This window comes from Egretta garzetta, unplaced genomic scaffold, assembly GCF_000687185.1.
Source record: "Egretta garzetta isolate BGI_Z169 unplaced genomic scaffold, ASM68718v1 scaffold287, whole genome shotgun sequence".
Lineage (NCBI taxonomy): Eukaryota > Metazoa > Chordata > Aves > Pelecaniformes > Ardeidae > Egretta > Egretta garzetta.
The window spans coordinates 6,417,119-6,435,169 of record NW_009260435.1 but is presented as its reverse complement, the minus strand read 5'-3'; the positions used below and the strand labels follow the sequence as shown (position 1 = coordinate 6,435,169).

General features: G+C 40.5%; 2 protein-coding genes across 2 annotated transcripts in view; both read right to left on the bottom strand.

Moving 5' to 3' along the window:
- MTMR10 (myotubularin related protein 10) overlaps nucleotides 1-5,486 on the bottom strand; it is a 46,009-nt gene extending 40,523 nt beyond the window's left edge. The window contains exon 1 of the mRNA XM_035899531.1: nucleotides 5,353-5,486. Within this exon, the coding sequence (XP_035755424.1) occupies nucleotides 5,353-5,486 (134 nt within the window). The remainder of the gene's footprint in view (nucleotides 1-5,352) is intronic.
- Nucleotides 5,487-8,850: 3,364 nt separating this feature from the next.
- TRPM1 (transient receptor potential cation channel subfamily M member 1) overlaps nucleotides 8,851-18,051 on the bottom strand; it is a 132,231-nt gene continuing 123,030 nt past the window's right edge. The window contains exons 24-27 of the mRNA XM_009643825.2: nucleotides 15,510-15,654; nucleotides 13,194-13,393; nucleotides 11,921-12,053; nucleotides 8,851-10,151 (exon numbers count right to left, since the gene is read on the bottom strand). Of these exons, the coding sequence (XP_009642120.1) occupies nucleotides 8,873-10,151; nucleotides 11,921-12,053; nucleotides 13,194-13,393; nucleotides 15,510-15,654 (1,757 nt within the window). The 3' untranslated portion in view covers nucleotides 8,851-8,872. The remainder of the gene's footprint in view (nucleotides 10,152-11,920; nucleotides 12,054-13,193; nucleotides 13,394-15,509; nucleotides 15,655-18,051) is intronic.

The window sequence follows — 18,051 nt, the reverse complement described above, 5'->3', positions numbered from 1 at the left end:
GGCCTTTCTAGTTGCTTCCCTACATGCTCTGGCAGCATTCCTGTATGCCTCCCAAGTGACCTGACCCTCTTTCCACATTCCATGGAGCTTACTCTTTTCTTTGAGTTTCACTAGGAGCTCCTTGTTCATCCATGCAGGCCTCTTACCTCGTTTACTTGATTTCCTACGCACAGGGATGCACCGGTCCTGAGCACAGAGGAAGAGCTGCTTAAACAGAAGCCAGCTCTCCTGGACTCCCCTACCTTCGAGAGCCATAGCCCATGGAATTCTTCCAAGTAGGTCCCTGAGGAGGCCAAAGTTTGCTCTCCTAAAGTCCAATGTGGTAGTCCTACTTGTTGTTCTGCTTCCCCCTCTCAGAATCCGGAACTCCACCATCTCGTGGTCACTGCAGCCAAGCCTGCCCCCTACCTTCACATCCTCAACCAATTCTTCTTTATTTGCCAGCACAAGATCCAGTAGCGCTCCATTTCTTGTTGGCTCCTCCACCACCTGGGTCAGAAAGTTATCATCAATGTTCTTCAGGAACCTCCTGGACTGTGCATTATAGCCCCTGGGATTTTTTATGAAGTCAGAGGGTGCATGTTCAATGAAAGAACAGACTTTAGGGCACAGTCTAGATTCCCTGACTTAGATGAGATGCCCCACTGATGCCAGCAGGGAGGTTTGTTTAAACAGGGAGGAGGGCAACAACCCACTGGCATCTGCCTAGGCTGAAGGAAGAAGTATGTGTGCATACATTTAAAGCCATTCAACAGCCCAGGGGAGAACAACAGCAAGCACCCCCGTAACAATACACTACTCTTGGACTTACAGGTGGAGAAGATAAAAACAATCCCAGTGTGTCACTTTTTTAAAACAAGTGCATCTGCTTGCACAAGGGTCCTATCTTATTTGGTGTTGGCACACAGTTCCCTTCACTTTATCCTGTATTCTCACATGTAAGATTTTTATTTTATCATAGAATCACAGAATGTTTTGGGTTGGAAGGGACCCCTAGAGGTCATCAAGTCCAAACCCCCTGCACTGGTCAGGGACACCACTAACTAAATCAGGTTGCTCAGAGCCCCATCCAACCTGGCCTTGAATGTCGCCAGGGATGGGGCCTCCACTACCTCTCTGGGCAGCCTGTTCCAGTGTTTCACCACCCTCATTGTAAAGAATTTCTTTCCTATATCTAGTCTAAACCTACCCTGTTTTAGTTTAAAACCATTCCCCCTTGTCCTGTCACAGCTGGCCCTACTAAAAAGGTTTTCCCTGTCTTTCCTATAGGCTCCCTTTAAGTACAGAAAGGCCGCAATAAGATCTCCCTGCAGCCTTCTCTTCTCCAAGCTGAACAAGCCCAACTCTCTCAGCCTGTCATCATTGCTGCAAATGTAATTGTCTAAGTGGCATTATTCAGCCTGGCATGGTCTCAGGCTCAGCGCCTGTCCATTTTAGAGAGTGCACTGTGCTGCAGAAGCTGCTTGTGTAATGCTGATTGCCTGACAGTGCTGTGAGAGCAAGCCACGGCTCCTGTCCTGCTGGTGACTTACCCCTTTCACAAGCTAAATCCCTTGGATAAGTGAGAAATACTGCGGGACTTGCCCTCATCTTTATTTTTCTTTAAAGGTTTTTGTTCATATTCAGAACACTGTTGAAAGGAAATTAAAATCAGAAAAGGGGAAGAGAAAGCAAGGGGCAAGGAAGGCAGAAACTGCCCAAATCAGCTAGGCTTGAAATTGCATATAACAAATTTCCCAGTGATATTAAAAATAACAATTATTTATGCTACATCAGAATTATAAGAGTATTCTGCTACTAGGAAGAAAATTAACTCTGTCCCAGCTGAAACCAGGACACTGCATCAGCACAGAGCCTTCTGAGGAGTGGCTGCAAATGCAATCTTACTCTTGAGGGAATGAGCATAGGACAGCACAAATTTCCATTAAGGACCGTACTGACACATTTAAATTGCAGTGCTGTTCTGAAAAGGGAAAAACAAAATCAAAACTAAGCTCTCAGTAAAAATAAGATCACAAGATTTGTGAGAACTGTTGTTGGAACTGGTCACAAGTTGTCACTGGAAGAGTTTTATGCCAGTGGGAGGAGAAAACTGATTTGACAGAAGGGAGTATTTTGGAAGAGCAAGCCAATTCTGTCACAACTTGCAGTGGGATACAAGCAGGCAGTGCAGACAGGCAGAGCAGGACAGGCAAGTAGGGTAGGGTAGGCTGGCAGGGCAGGGCAGACAAGGCAAGAGGGCAGGTAGGGCAGGTCAGGGTAGACGGTGGGCGTAAGGCAGGCAGGACAGGCAGGGAAATCCTCTGGATCCCCTGACTTTCTGGCAGTGCACCACACTCAAATGCCTGCCCACCTCCAGCTAGCCTGGCTTGCCTCACTTGTTCACTTCTTTCAAACAGGTCTGCTAAACCAGAGGTTTCTGAGAATGCCTTTGTTCTATGAGAAAAGTCTTGAAAGAACTGGGGGATGCTAGCTATGCAACAAAGCCAGCTGAACTGAAAAGACTACAGATGTCTATTTTTATTCTCATTAATTTAAAAAAACCCAAACATTTTCACTCAGTGCAGTTATTTTCATTGCCTCAAAATTAAGTTATTCAATGATATCTCCTATGTGCTAGACTGACCAGGACCCTTACACTTCTCCACTGCCATGGTCCTCCCAGAACCAACTTGGCCTGCTCCCCTGGTGGTGTCACACCCCACACGCTGTGTGGCAGTTTCCTGGGGCCTCTTTTTACATACAGTGCAAATTGTTTGTAACAGTGAAGATAATTATCTATCTGCTTAGCTATGGCTATGGTGCATAACCTGCTATATTCACTGCACATCAGATTAGGTATCTTCCTAAAAGTTCTGGTACAACGTCACAAGACGGCTCTGTGGTTGGGGAATTACTTTGGCTTGTGCAATGCATGAGGGCTGGGGTTAAATTAGAACAGATTTTCATAATGGTCCCTTTTGATCTCTCAGCAGATTAGGGAATGGCTTTCATTAGACATGTTCAAAAACAGGTTAGACCACCATCTGTCACTGATGCTATCGACATTGCTGAACTTGCCTTAGTGTAGATGATCCCTTCCAGGCCTGTATTTCTATGGCAACTTACGTGTTTTTATAGCTTTCTGAAGAATGGTTCAATTATTGGTTTGAACTCCAAGACACAAAGACATACGTGTTGTCTGATTTCACAGCTGAGCTATGTGCCCAGAGCTACAGCAAGTATGTGGCAAGTCTGCAAAGTCAGGGATTCAAAAGGCTGTGCTATTTTTCACTGAAAGTGTTATGGTTTATTACTTTACTTGGACACCTCCCTCCTTGTGCATTCAGTAATTTGCACACCCAAGTTGCCTCGGCCTGCACTCAGAAGTGTGGGACTTATGCTAGGGATTTGTGAGGAAGCCAGCCCTACAAGTCTGTATTACCTCTTATAGAAGAAAAACATTATGCCTTAAATTTATTAAGTGGTTGGAAAAAAATCTCTACTTCCTGAGTGTCCTTGATGAAGATCTAGCAAAAAAATACTTAAAATGTGATTACTTACATAAAATACTTAAAATGTGATTACCTACATAAAACAACAACTTTGATAGTCTTGGCCAAAGATATACAAAAGCTATAAAAACTACACAAAGGTTTTAGTTTCTTGATGGATATCAGGAAAAAAGCCGCCTTTTCAGGGCATGGCTGCGAAGTGGAGGTAGTATTCTCAGCGTGGAGGTTTAATGGTGTTGAACTTTGCTATGTTACATAAGGGTACTTTTCTTGTTAATCATTATGTAGGTATTACTTGCCTAGAGTTATTTGGAGCTATTCATTGGTACAATGTTCCACCTTGGCTTGGGCTACTTCACATAGGTATTGTGATAGTGACTATCAGATTACCAGTTCTCCTAAACTAGAATCCAGTCTTTTTCCATGGCCATTTTTTAAGGCTGTTGGTCTGCTCAGATAACAGCTTGCTGAGCATAGCATAGCAGTCCAATTAGTGCAAGAAAAGGGAGATGCTTGCATCTAGAATTGTGCAGGATGAAGCACTGCGGTTTCATAGGGGTTTTAAAGTTGTAGAGACAAAAGAGGAGCAGGCAGATGAAATCATGCAACTCCTTTTTCATTAACTTTAACACCAAGCAGAAGGTGGATACAGGCACTTAAATATTGTTGCTGAACAACTGCAAAGAATAATTTAAAGCCTATTATTGAGACATACCTTACATCCATTGTACAGATACAGGGCATCAACCATAAAGCACCACTTTGCCATATCAAATTTTGTTTCTGCACATCAGGCTAAAAGTTGTAAAAAGCAAAAGAAGATTGCAGATTTAGGGAAATCTGTAGCTCTCATCTCACTTTTCCCAAGGCTTGTGGTTTGTCAGCCTGCAATACAAACTACTGCTCTGTACTGGTTTTTGACTACCCCAGCCCCCCTGGACCCTGGCACCAGTTGAAAAGGGCATTAAATGGCTATATCAGTCAGGTCCTTATATCTTCTTTGCCTTTCTGTCTGATGCTGGATCCCAATGGGGATCAAAAATCCACAATTAGGCTGAAATACTCAGCTTAGGTGACCACTGCACACAGAAGAGCATTTATTTGCAGTGGCTGTAATGAGAGGAAAACACCTCTAGGGCTAATGTAGCCTCGTAACCCAGTAAAGAGAGTATTGTCACTGCTAGTAACAGGCCGCAGGCTTTATGCTGACTTTGTCAGGCCTCAGGACTGAGGCTTGTCAGGATTGCTTTGTCCGAATTTGCCCTAACTTGCCTTGAGCTGGCCCTTCGTTTGTTTAGCTGTGAAAGCAATTTTTCTAATGACTAGGAAATTCAAGTGTAATTGTAGGATTTGAAGGCCAATGAAGAAAAAGTAGATGTAAAGTTGGTAGCAAACATATGATTGACATCTGGCAATATCTCCTCACTACCCCCACTGCAGCCATTGACTGTTAGACCCAGAGGATCAGTGCAAGTGAGCATAACATCAAAAAAAAAAAAAAAAGGGTAGATAGGAAGTGTGCATATATCAATTTTACCTTACTGAGTTTTTTCTTGTAGTAGTATAGTAGTATTTTTTTCTCTCCTCTCTTCTTGTTTCTCTTCTCTTATAATTAGATCTAGACTAATAATAATTCATTTATTAGACTTAAAATTTGTTACACTAAAAATAAATTCCTGACTCTACATACAAGGTGTGTCTCCTTTTTTCCTTGTGACAAGCTTTTAAGTGCAATACTAGTTCAACTAGAAGTGACCGGTCAGACAGGACAGTGGTGCAGAAATTATATATGCTGGCAGTGGCACTACTAGGTGGGGCCCCAGCAATGTGTCCAAGTGCTGTCACTCTGAAGACTCACCTCCTCCATAGCAAGAGCTCAGCAGCAAACTGGCTTTGAGTCAGTGGGTTAACTGCCCAGAACACCCGTAGCAGGGCACAATCCTGTGGATCTTGCAGATCTGATGAAATAATCCTGATGACATCCTTGGTCATGCACCCTCCTCATGTTCCTGTTTTCTGACAAGGCCTTACAGATTCTCATATTCTTTTAATTTTTATTTAGAGGGATACACATTTTGCCAAAGATGATAGTCAAGCCCAGAACATAGGAAAGCATCCAAAGAAGCAGTATGGAGAAACCGTAGTTGGAAGGGTTTAATGGCGACTTTAATTCATTACTAAATAATATGGAAAACGGACTTTCTTGATTCTCAGGTGTCAAAATCCAGCATCTAAAATGGAAAAAGTGACTCTACAATAGAAGAGGCTTGCAAAAGCAAAGTCAAGCTAGTCCCAGAATGATGCAATGTAAAAAGGGGTAATTTGTGGTACAGTTAAGAACCTGCCTATGTGAATATTACAATTAGTCACTGCGTTTAAAACATTCGCCTTGAGGGTGAGGGAAATGTCTGTATTGCAAGATGCTGTATGGTGAACAAACTTAAATTACCTCAGTGTAATGTCTCTGCGCAGACATAGCCTTAGAGTACATACTCTTTAGGCTTGACCGTGTTCAGTATAGGTCAAGCACATAACATAAAATGGCAAGTGGAATTCACAGTGACACTGCTGTGGAGTCACCATATACTTAGCAACAGGAGGGATGCATCTTCCTGAAAAGCAGTATTAAACATGTCTCTTCAGAAATGCAAATTCTGTGCTTACATCCTTTCAGCCAGTATTCAAGAAAGCATGTAGGCAGACATGCAAATGTGTTGATCGTTACTCTGTTTAGTGTGCTCCAAATCTACTATTGGATTTCTATGCACATACAGAGCCATATTTAAATCTTATTAAAATGGCTGTACGTCTAAAATAACTCACTCTGCCAAAATCAGTGCAGTTACTTCACACTTAATGACAGAGAAGTTATCATTCCAGTTCATGCTATGCAAGAACACAGAAAGCATCCCAGCCTTAAAAAGTCATCACTGTATAGAGAACTTTATGGAAAATAGCTGGCAAACGTTAAAAAAGAAACTTTGCTTAGAAGATGTTCAGCCCATGCACTGCATAAGAAGAAACAGACAAGTAAAGTGTTTTGATATCATTATAGTGAAAAATTTATTATACTGAATTCATTTTGCATCTTTTTAATGTGTTTTTTTAATAAATATTTTTACACAAAGGAAGTAAATAAATACAAAGGAAAAATGTTTTTGTTTGAAATCCACATGCTATCTGATAAATTTGTAATGTAAATGCTAAAAAAATAACTGGTCAAACAGAGCATGACTCAACACACATTTTATAAAGACAATGTAACAAGAGGTATGCAACACACTGTATTTCGTTCCACAATGCATACTGCTTGTTTAGCAAAGTGCTGAAAAGCTGCATCCCTTTGTGTTTGTTAATGAATCAGTTTCTGGTGAGTGTGCAGGCAAACAATAAAAAGGCATTGGCAAATTGGAGGCTATTTTAACCACACACAAAATGGCTATGTAGTTGCATAGAACGGTAACACAGAAGTAAACATGGAAGTGAAACAATTTCAAATGTCATTCTGTTTTCACAAAATGTCAAGTTCCCTAAAGTTGAATAAAAGAGAAGCCCACATGAAAAGCAAAATGTCAACACTGTTCTGACAACAGTAAAACCAGTAAACCTGCTAAGACCAAGCTAGTAAATGATGACTGAACTTTCAGAAATGTCTATGCAGTCACCATGATCGTTCAGTATGGTAACAGTACTTCAGGGTATAAGTACGGATGAAGATATAATACAAACAATAACAAGCTGATGCCATCAATGCATTTGTAGAGTCTTCCATCAATCTCTGCACTTCATTTCATAATGCTGTAAGCAGCGTTATCAAGGGGGATACCGAGACCTATATACTGTGGAGCTGATGGTGGGGAAAAAAATAAATTCCGTGTTTTCAAAATAGTATATGAATAAGTCCTGACCATTAATGAGTTAAGCATAAACTTTTGGCCAGTATTCTGTGAACAGTAACATGCCTTTAACTGATTTTCTTTCTTGTCTGTTCAATGGTACGTATCCCCTGCAAAGAGAGGTGCTGAATATTTGGGAAAATAAAATTCCGAAAAGGCAACAGAGAAACATGAGGCAAATAACATCACGCTATTAGAAGAAAACTATCAAAACCTAGTACTTAGAATGCCACTGTTGAGACCGGTATGCTTGGAAATTGTAAGTATAGATGTGGATTTCCAGTCTTAGTCATTGAGGGATAGAAAACACTTTCACTATAGATGCTTTTTTTCCCTTTGACATTTGTTTTTGAAATTTACTCAAGAAAATGTATGGAATTTCTGTTCTCATCTGGAGAATTTATTTTTTGTTTAAGAATAACTCCTAGAAACTGTTCCTTGTTCCTCATGTGTTATCATAATGAAATTGCAAAATGAAAGATGAATTCGTCACAGTAGATTTGCTTCAAACACAGATTGGCTACATTTTGATCTCACCATATCAGAACACCTTTCCGGTTTTGTTTTGTTTTGTTTTGCCTTGCAGACATTTAAAAAAAGCCAGATTTTTAGTCTGCATGGATCCTGTTGTAATCCCCATTTATACAAAACACTAATGCAGATCTTGGATTCGTATTATTAAAATCTCCATAAAATTCATATACTTAAAATCTCCCTAAACATTTTGAAACAATGATAACTGTTTTTCAACGGTTTAAGGCTGTCAGCATGCTTTGGGGTAGGGACAGATATGACCTTGAAAGCAAGATTATGTCACTGAAGTTCAAGGACAGGTCAAGAATGTGTCTACACATGGCTTTCCGGGTCAGGTTTCTCCAAACACAACTGCATTTTGCCACTCAGACCTATTTTAGTGGATGAAAACTGCTATGTTGTGCCTTTCTGAAAGAGGAGCTAAGAAGCGCTCATGAAATTGGAAGTGAAAGAGGGGACTCCATAATGTTTCCTTGCCTCCAACAATTTTGTTTTGATCTGAAAAACACAATGGCCCCAAAGAAACCAGCTGCATAAGTAAGGATAAAAACTAAGGCTGGTTAAAAATTTGTTCAGTTTAAGAAGTCTTCTGATAAGAAAGAAGGAAAAAAATTTTCTAAGTTATTACATGATAATATTGTGCTTCTTTCAAGAGCTTTTATAAAGAGCTTGTCAGTAAATGAGCTTATGAGGGAGGTCGAAATGGAACGAAGAAAGATTTATATTATTGGCATGTGTGGACTGTGCCTACTTTTTATGTGCCCCTGAGAGAACAAGTCCCTTTCGTCTGACCCAGCAAGCATTTATTTAAGAACAGAACATACATCTATTGAGTTTAAAATGAAAAGAAACAAATATATGCAAAATTCTTCTTCAGAAATTAATTTAAAAATCCATAATTTGTTCAATTAATCATGCTACTTTCTTGACTGTCAATGAAACAGGGGCCTAACATTCAGTTTCTGTGGATGCATTTTCTTGTGTAGCTTTCTGTTCTTCTGTTGCACTGCCAAATGCTACCACCAAATTAGTTACGCTGCTGGCATGTCCTGGTCTATTTAATTTGTCCTTTATAGACTTGGCTTTCCGAGAGTGGCTGTGCAAACTCTTTGACCGTACTGATGGGAACCCAGAAGTCCTTTCTGGCTTTACTGACAGTAAATTCTCTTTCTCAGCCTTGACAGTGGCAGGCATAGAGGTGTAAGAGGCACTCATACCTGCTTCACCAACATCACTGTCATCATCTGTGTCCATCTGTAACTGTTTCTGCTCTGCTTGCCTTTCTGCTTCAGAGGTAAACCCAGGGTATTCTGGAGGACGTTCTTGAGAAAACTGCTGCTCAACTTCGTATTTCCACTCTGTGGCCCATTGTTCAATTGTAGAAGGGCATACCTGATCCATGATGGTACTATACTCTGTGGTCCAGTTGTTAACTCCTCCAACCAGCTTCCCACCCTGTGCAAATATAAAGCTCCTTGACTTCATCATAGTGGTTTGACAAGCACTGAATGTTTCAGGAGGAAAATAGCGCATTGCTTTAGATTTGTCCAAGGGATAAGAGATGGTTGCTTCTAGCTTGGTACGTTCTACTTTTAACTGAGTGTTCTGAAAATCTGACCTTGGTACTGACTGTCTGTTTGTAACAGCATCCATCTGGTTTATACTTCGAGGAACGATTCCATCACTCTTGAAAATCCCCTGCTTTTCATCACCACAACCACCTGAACCAGAACGGGGTCTGGAAACATTCTGTGCGATTTCTAATGTAGAATTACTGTAATCTGCTGTGGTGACGGCATTAGCACTAGAGGTATAATGGAGACTGGTGTGGTGTTCTGGAACCAGCATCCTTGGGTCTGCTCCGTCTTCTTTGGTACCAAAAGAATGGGCTTTTTTACGCAATCCCATTGCTGGTGACATAGGAGTGGTACTGTCATCATATGTTAACTCATCACCACCGACATGGTATCTGTACATGCTGTAGCCATCAGAGCTGTTAACACTGCTTTGCCTCAGGAGATATGCAGCATCACACTCAGACGAAGCCCGTGAACGTGTGTATGACAGCTCAGATTTGTCAATACCTGCCAGCTTCTCAAGAGCATTCACCATCCGACCAGATAGTTCTTCCAATTGAGAGAGTCGAAGGTCGACTGTTTGAAGAGAAGCTTTCATAAAATGTTCTCTTTCATTCACTTCTTCTAGCCTCATAGACATATTTTCAACTCTGTTGGGTATAAAAGAGGAAGCATAGAACAGAAGCTGTGGAATGGTGCAGTAACCCATTATACACACCCAGCTACTGATTTCTTCTTAAGGCAGAATTTTATGCTATGTATCATGCATCATTCTTTTTTCCTATGTGTAGCATCAAAAGCATGTGCATTTTCTTGTTATCTATGCTTTCCATACACCACATTAGAAGGCTACTTGAACTTTGCCCTTATTTACATGCCAGAGGAGTACAAGAGTTGCAGCCCTTAGGGACAGCCTGCTATTAACATTTCTGAGTGTGCCACCCACTTCACATTCAGTTGTCCTCTTTCACTGTGAAGCATCAATTAATTATATGAAAAATACTGTCTAATGACATGTTTAAAATAGCATCAAAGCATGTTGTAAAACAGGTTTTGTAGCTGTATGAGAAAGAACATATGCTGGTGTGTATGGGATTACTTTAGTTCTTGAAATAACTTTCAAATATATATCAGCTGAAGGAATTATTGTCTAGTTCAATTAAAGTAATACTTTTTCCCATTTTCTTTTATCACTTATATCATAATGTAAGTGATGGTACCAGAAGAATGCATATAAAAGTAATGCATTACAACATGACTTAGAGATCATACACTAATAAATCAACTGTGGAGATTAAATTAACATTCTTTTGCTCTCACACACAAAAGATGACGAAGCATCTGGAGCAAGAAGCCATGAGAAATAAGCAAATCTGCTTTGTGGCCATAGACCATAGTGAATCAGTGAGGCTTACCAGCCCTGCTTTATTCTCTGCCACAATACCTAGGATTTTGACAAATTGCCATGGATAAATAGTGTGATGGAAACTACTTGAATACACATAGCAGATTTCATTTACTTCTCTGTTCTCAAACTTCACATATAATAACGTAAGATATTCAGGGCCTCCCTTCAAGAGAAAGATATTTCTCTGTTAAAGAATGATATTGCTCACAGAGCTACTTCAGAAGAAATGTTAAAATAGCTAAAATATAGATAGATATATATGGGAGAATTTTTCATCATTTCAAGGAAGGGACAAAAGACCCCATCCTTTGACTTACTTGGAACTACTAACAGAATAGGCAGAGCCTTTGGGAACAGCCCTGCCAAGTGACCTGGTAAAAAAGTGCTGCTGCCATTATCACTGTGTGCTTACACAGCAATATGCAAACATTACCTGGTCCTCAGAATAGCTTAATGATTTACATGTGAATATTCCCTGTCTTTTAATGGGGAAGTTCATAATGAAAAGCTAAATGCCTTGTTCAAAGCTTCCAAAAAAATCTCTGGCAGAGATTAAAATTCAGCAGTTGTGAGTGCTGGACCCTAGCATAAACCATAGGTCCAAGGAAGAATCCTCAGTGCTTTTGTCATTAAGCTCCAACATGTTTCTCACGGTTGGATGAGCTGTTGGCAGCTCAACAAGTAGTAATTTGCTCAAGCGGAGAAAAAGCATAACTGTGACCTTCAGATGGGTGACAGGGAAAAAATTCACCATGAACAAAAATATTCTTACACCAAAGCTACCCAAACTAGCAGCCTTAGTGACATACCAGTAGGAACAACAAAAAGCTTGCTCTTGCGAGAGATGCACCTGCACAGGTAGTTACTCAGGATTCAGATCAGCTTCTGAATTGGTGGTGGTTTTCTTCAAAATTTAAATCTTTTGTACTTTAACTCAAACTTTGGTTATAATGAAGACAGAAAAAACCAAATATTGTTCCAGATATGTGGGTTTTTTCTTATAATAGGTACCTTTCAGAGGTAACTCTGATGCGTTCATCATTAGACGATTGCTGCTCATCCTCTTTTTCCTGGAAGTATTCTTCTACACACTGCTCTTCAAACTCATACAGGTTTTTTAGCTCTTCATCATTCAGAAATAACTCTGTGCAAAACAGAACAAAGTATGAATTTCCTTTTTCTGAAATTCTGGCAGTCAACTTGAATTCAGTTTAGCATATTATTTTGGACATACCAGTACTGCAGATTCTACTTATGCACTAAATGAACAGATGATTTTGTAAATAGGGAGTGAGCGCTTAACCAAAGGTGGCCACAGCCCTGAAGGCAATGCGATGCATTATGACCACCATCTACTTTTACGACCATCCGCCGGGGGCTATATTTTCTCAATGACCTTTGCACTTTTTAACAGCAGTGCTACCTGTTGAACAAACCGACTAGATTTTAGAGGAAAAAAACTAGGGAAATCTCTGGCAATTGGACTGTTCCTTCATTCAAATATTGTTCTTAAAAGGACGCCAGTTATACGCAACAGATAATCTAATGCAACACGTATTTCTCAGACATTCTTTGGATAAGAGCTTCAAAAATTTATTATCATGTAAGGAAAATCCAAGGGAAATACAAGCTCTTGAGAACATTCAATCCTCTATTTGTCTTTCTGTATTTGGAGGGAGTGTTAAATTTACTTTTTTCCCTTTCTTTCCTTTTTTAACTCAGAAGTATATTGTGCAGTAATAGAATTACTTACAAAATATGTTTCCTGTGAAATGTAGAAATACGGGGATAATTGTGAGCATCTGATTATTTCAATGAGGCATATAATGAAAATAATAATCAACAATTACAGAGTATGTAAGGAGAAGAATCCTTATGATTCCCCTATGAAATGACAGATATAAATCTCTGACATGGAGAAATGAAAGTGGGGATACTCTTAGACACAGATTGCTCACAATCACAGAGCTGACATTACAGACATTTGAAACTCTGATCCCTTCTCAGTTTCCTGTTTGCCCTTCCCAACATACGGAGTTCACTAGAACTTGGTAAAACTGGATTCAATGGATGCCATCTCACTATTTTAAGAAAGCATGTTAAAGAAAGTCGTCATTAGCAGCACAGCATTGCATATTCTCTGACTTGATAGAAATTTTGTCCTTTACTGTCTTCTGCAAATACGCTTGAGTGTCAGTGAATAAAATAGTTCAGCACTGGAAAAGCTGCTGGTTTCTGCTAATGTGGTGTAAAGAGCTTAATTTAGAGAAGATTTCTTGCATACTCAGTCCCCTGTCACGCTCGTCCTGGTCTCCTTCACCCTTCTTGCAGCGACAGCAGATTCGCTTAATGATTATGTAGATGTGGCTGAAGATAATCATTGGCGGTGGGAGGACAGGTCTGTCATGGAACGTCATGATCAGCTGGTACCGCTGGAACTTCCAGACTTGGTTGGATATTGATTTTACTTCAAAGAAAGTATTGCTGAAAGGGAGCATAGGTACAGTTTCTATTAGGCCCCTAAGTTTATTTATCATTGAGCACCTACTATGTTGAAAAAAGTAGAAGCTAAATAACAACATGAGGCCACATGACTTGCTTGGTTCAGCTCTCTGTTGATGCTGCTGAACTGATGATTAACTTAAACTCATGATTTCACTACTCCTTTTGATGGTATAGCAAAGCAGAAGGTGCTCTGCATCACTTATGCACCACCCGGAAGAGTCCTCCTCTTAGACTATTTGCTCCTACTGTATAAAGCCCTTTAGGTGTTAGTGAAAAGAAACTTGCACAATTTATGAATCACATAATTGGTATTTTGGGGCTTGGTTATAAAATATTTCTTTTAACATACGCCAGTATTGGATATTACAAAAGTATTAAATCCATGAAAGGTATTTTGTATGCTAAACCCAGAAGCTTCACATGGTTTGCCTTTAATATGCTAATCAGCTTGACCTACATAGAAGACTTTTCAAGTTTTCACAAAAATGTCCTAAATTCAGACTCTACTCACTCAAACTTCTGACTCAAAAACATGATGCATATTCTTGTAAAAGAATTTGTTCTTGGAAGCCATGGCCTCATCAACTCTACACCAAAATAAGGTGTGTTACAAAGACGTTTTATTTTGTCATTCAGTGGATATGAAGGAGTATAAGTGATAGTATTCAATCCAGAAATAACAATAGTCAAGGTTATGAAATGCCAACTAAGAGAAAGCAGACTTGATGTTCTGTCTTAGATAAAGCTTTTCAAGCTATTTTAAAGTATGCTCAGACAGCTCACTCCGCTTTTATGATGACAATGATATTGGCGCTTCCTTTTATATTTTCTGTCCACTTCTTTTCTAACTTACTGTGCTTTAGAATATCTACATTCACAAAACATGTCTTTGAAACCAGAGAGTTCTTGAGTACAGTTAGATTTTGGTTTCTTTTGGCTAAGTACACATGAGCTTATTTACCAATAATAAATGGACAATCTGCCTTCATTCTGTGCCTCCTGCATAGCAGGAATTCCCCAGCTAGATCTCACCCCCTTGCAACCACTCTGGGTTAGCAGCATGACCTACTTCCCAAACTGCTGATTCCTTGGTTCTTCAACCAATAATAGCTACCATTGTAGCTTCCCCTCGCCCCTAGGAATGTGACTGGCATTTGAGCACTTCAAAATGCCTGACCTTTTAAGCTACATACATAAAATGAAAGACAGGCTTTGTGAGCGGAACTATTTTTGTGGTTGTGACACCAGCTACCTATGTCAACAAGCCCTCCAAGACTACATGATTATGGGCATCAGAAACAGATCACCTGCTTTTCTCGGGTGGTATGTTCAGAAAGTCTTAGTAGCAAGTAGATGTTTCAATTCTTTTTTTTTTTTTTTTTTTGACCCTAGGTCATGACAGGAAAAGCATGCAACATTACTGTGGGTAGAAAGAACAAGCAGCAGAAATTTATTTAGTTTTACTCCAGAGAAGTCTAAATATAGATTTGTGGAATAACATTAAGAATGTGCATAGTGCACAGTGCTTGGGCTGGCCACAGATCTTGGCAACACATAGCTTTTCTTTTGGCAATATAGACTCCTTTTTCTGGGTTGTATAAGAACTCTGCAAGGCAGAAAATTTCTTTTTCTAAATGAAAAGCAAAATAAGAAGAAAAAAGAAAAATAAGCCAGATGATGTAGTGGTAATGGAAATGCCTCGTGCTTTTGATGTTCAGATTTTCATTCTGCAGTTCTATCACAGAATCATGTTTGCTAGCGGTTACATGGCCTTCCATCATGTTTGTATCAGGTTTCATGGATTCTGTTTTTCATCTTTCCAGAGCAATCCTGAGGCCTGTCACTATCCGCTAGATGGTAATTGGAAGCAGCCAGATTCTCTTACATACTTTAGTGCAATTGCTGGCAAATTCAAAGCAACCTTTCCTCCATTCTTTCCCAGCATATACACTATTCTAAGTATTTGCCAGTCATAGTCACAGAGTAATTGGACTCTTGAGTGCAAATGCAAACCCTTGCAGCCAGTCGATGGGCTCTCACAGAAACTTTATCTCGGCAGTAAGAAAGTAAAGATAGTGTGTGATCATTTACATACTTGAAGACAGCAATCAGCAGGTTAACCAACAGGATATTTGCTACCAAGAGGTAACAGGCCATAATAGCAGGAGTGAGCCAGGCCCCTGGTATACATGGAGGGAGGCGTTTACCATCATCATCGTAAAGATTGTCCCCACAAGGAGCTGAAGAAAAAACAGCAAAGGTATTTTCACAAATTGCCCCATACTTAAAAACACTATTCCCATTTATTTAATGATGACACACGCATAAAATTTCCGAAGCTAAACAAATTTTGTCAGTTTATTTCCAGTAGCAAGTATGTATAATTTCTACTTCAAATTCTGCTTCTAACTACAGCATACACAAATAATTTCCCATAATAGTAAACAGAGAGGTAGCTCCAAGTTTACTGTACAGTGTGGGTTTCTTTTCAAATTCATATTCATTTTCTTTTTCTCATAGTAATAGTCTAGGACAAGATCTTAATGTGCATACATATGTATTAATAGTGGAATTAAAAAAAAAAATCTCCAACCAAACTTGTGTGCATACCTTGCCAAAGATATAAAAGGATTTACTTAGTGGTCCCAGATTGCTGAGCATAAATTAAACCTTTATTGGGCCTTAATGATCCTGATCAGCTTCACCTGGGGTCTATACCTACGCTCCTGTATTGGGTTTCTGTGGGGGGGCTACAGGGGTGGATTCTGTGAGAAGCTGCTAGGAGTTTTCCCTGTGGCTGCTGCTGGCCAAGGCCAAGCCAGTCAGCAACAGTGGAAGTACCTCTGTGACAACATGTTTAAGAAGGAAAAAAAAACCTGACTGCATCTCAGTAGCCGAAGAGAGAAGTGAGAGGATGCAAGAGAAAACAGCCTTGCAGACACCAAGGTCAGTGAAGAAGGAGGGGGAGGAGGTGCTCCAGGAGCCAGAGCAGAGATCCCCCTGCAGCCTGTGGTGAAGACCATGGTGAGGCAGGCTGTCCCCCTGCAGCCCATGGAGGTCCACGGTGGAGCAGACCTCCACCTGTAGCCCATGGAGGACCCCACACCGGAGCGGGTATATGCCCAAAGGGAAGAGGCTGTGACCCTGTGGGAAGCCTGCGCCAGATCACTTTCCAGGCAAGACTTTGTGGACCCGTGGGGGGAGGAGCCCACGCCGAAGCAGGTTTGCTGGCAGAACTTGTGACCCCGCAGGGGACCCAAGTCCCTGCTCCTGAGGGACTGCACCCCGTGGAAATTATGGACCCACATTGGAGCAGTTCATGAAGAACTGTAGACTGTGGGAAGGACTCACGTTGGAGAAGTTTGTGGAGGACTGTCTCCCGTGAGAGGGACCCCACGCGTGAGCAGGGGAAGAGTCCTCTCCCTGGGATGAAGAAGCGGCAGAGACAACATGTGATGAACTGACCTCAACCCCCATTCCCATCCCCCTGCGCCGCTGGGGGGAGTAGGCAGAGAAACTGGGAGTGAAGTTGAGCCCAGAAAGAAGGGAGGGGTGGGGGGAAGGTTTTTAAGATCTAGCAGTTTTTCTCCTCTCCTTCTCTGATTTTGATTGATAATAAATTAATTTTTTTTCAAGTTGAGTCTGTTTTGCCCATGACGGTAACTGATAAAATGATCTCTCCCTGTCCTTATCTCGACCCATGAGCCTTTTGATTTACTTTTCTCCCCTCTGTCTGGTTAGAGGGGAGTGACAGAGTGGCTTTGGTGGGCCCCTGGCATCCAGCCAGGGTCAAACCACCACAGCTCCCTATGCATACCTGTCCCTGCCTGAGCTATGGCAGGTGTGCAGGTCTCAGCCCTGCCTCCTAGATGGACCTTGGACCCGTGTTTGTCCCCTGGATGGACCCTTCTTCTGTCTCTGGTCTTGTCTCCTTTTGCCCCTGACTAGATTCCCTAGATGAACCCTGGACTATTACTTGTCCTGTCTGGGGCTGTGAATGCTACCTGCCACCACTTTCAGGCCAATTTCAGTTTCCCTTATTTTTCACGATAATTCTACATTTTAGATAAAATTTTAAACCAAAGAGATAAAACTATAAAATTAAAATGATGCAGTAACAGCACAATAGACTGGTGAGAATAAGACAAAAATTGAGAATATTGATCAAACTGATATAAAATAAATGCCTGAAGTAATCCTAAGAACATAGAGGTTGTCTTGGCTTAAGAGCTGTCTTGGAGTGGGACAAATGCAGGAAGTTTGTTCTGTATTTAAGTGCAGTACCAGCATATCTGATTTCAAACACAAGGCTAACGTATGGAACCATTTAGTAGCAGGTAAAGCGTTTATCAACCACAGGTTCTTCAGCTGAAATCTTAGTAAATACTAAATCTGACAATGAATTCATTACAGATTTAGTTTGTGTGAATGGAGAAGTCCTTTTTTTTAAGCATTTTGCAAAACCCCCAATGCTTCAACCTCACCTGAAAAATACTTCAAATTATTTGAAAACAGAGTAATCTTATTTACTGTGGACTGAAAGAGATATTTAGACTGTGATTAATAAAATACATTTTACTTGCTTTTCAAACATCAGACCTACATTTTTCGTGTTTATCATAAGAAAAGTATAACAG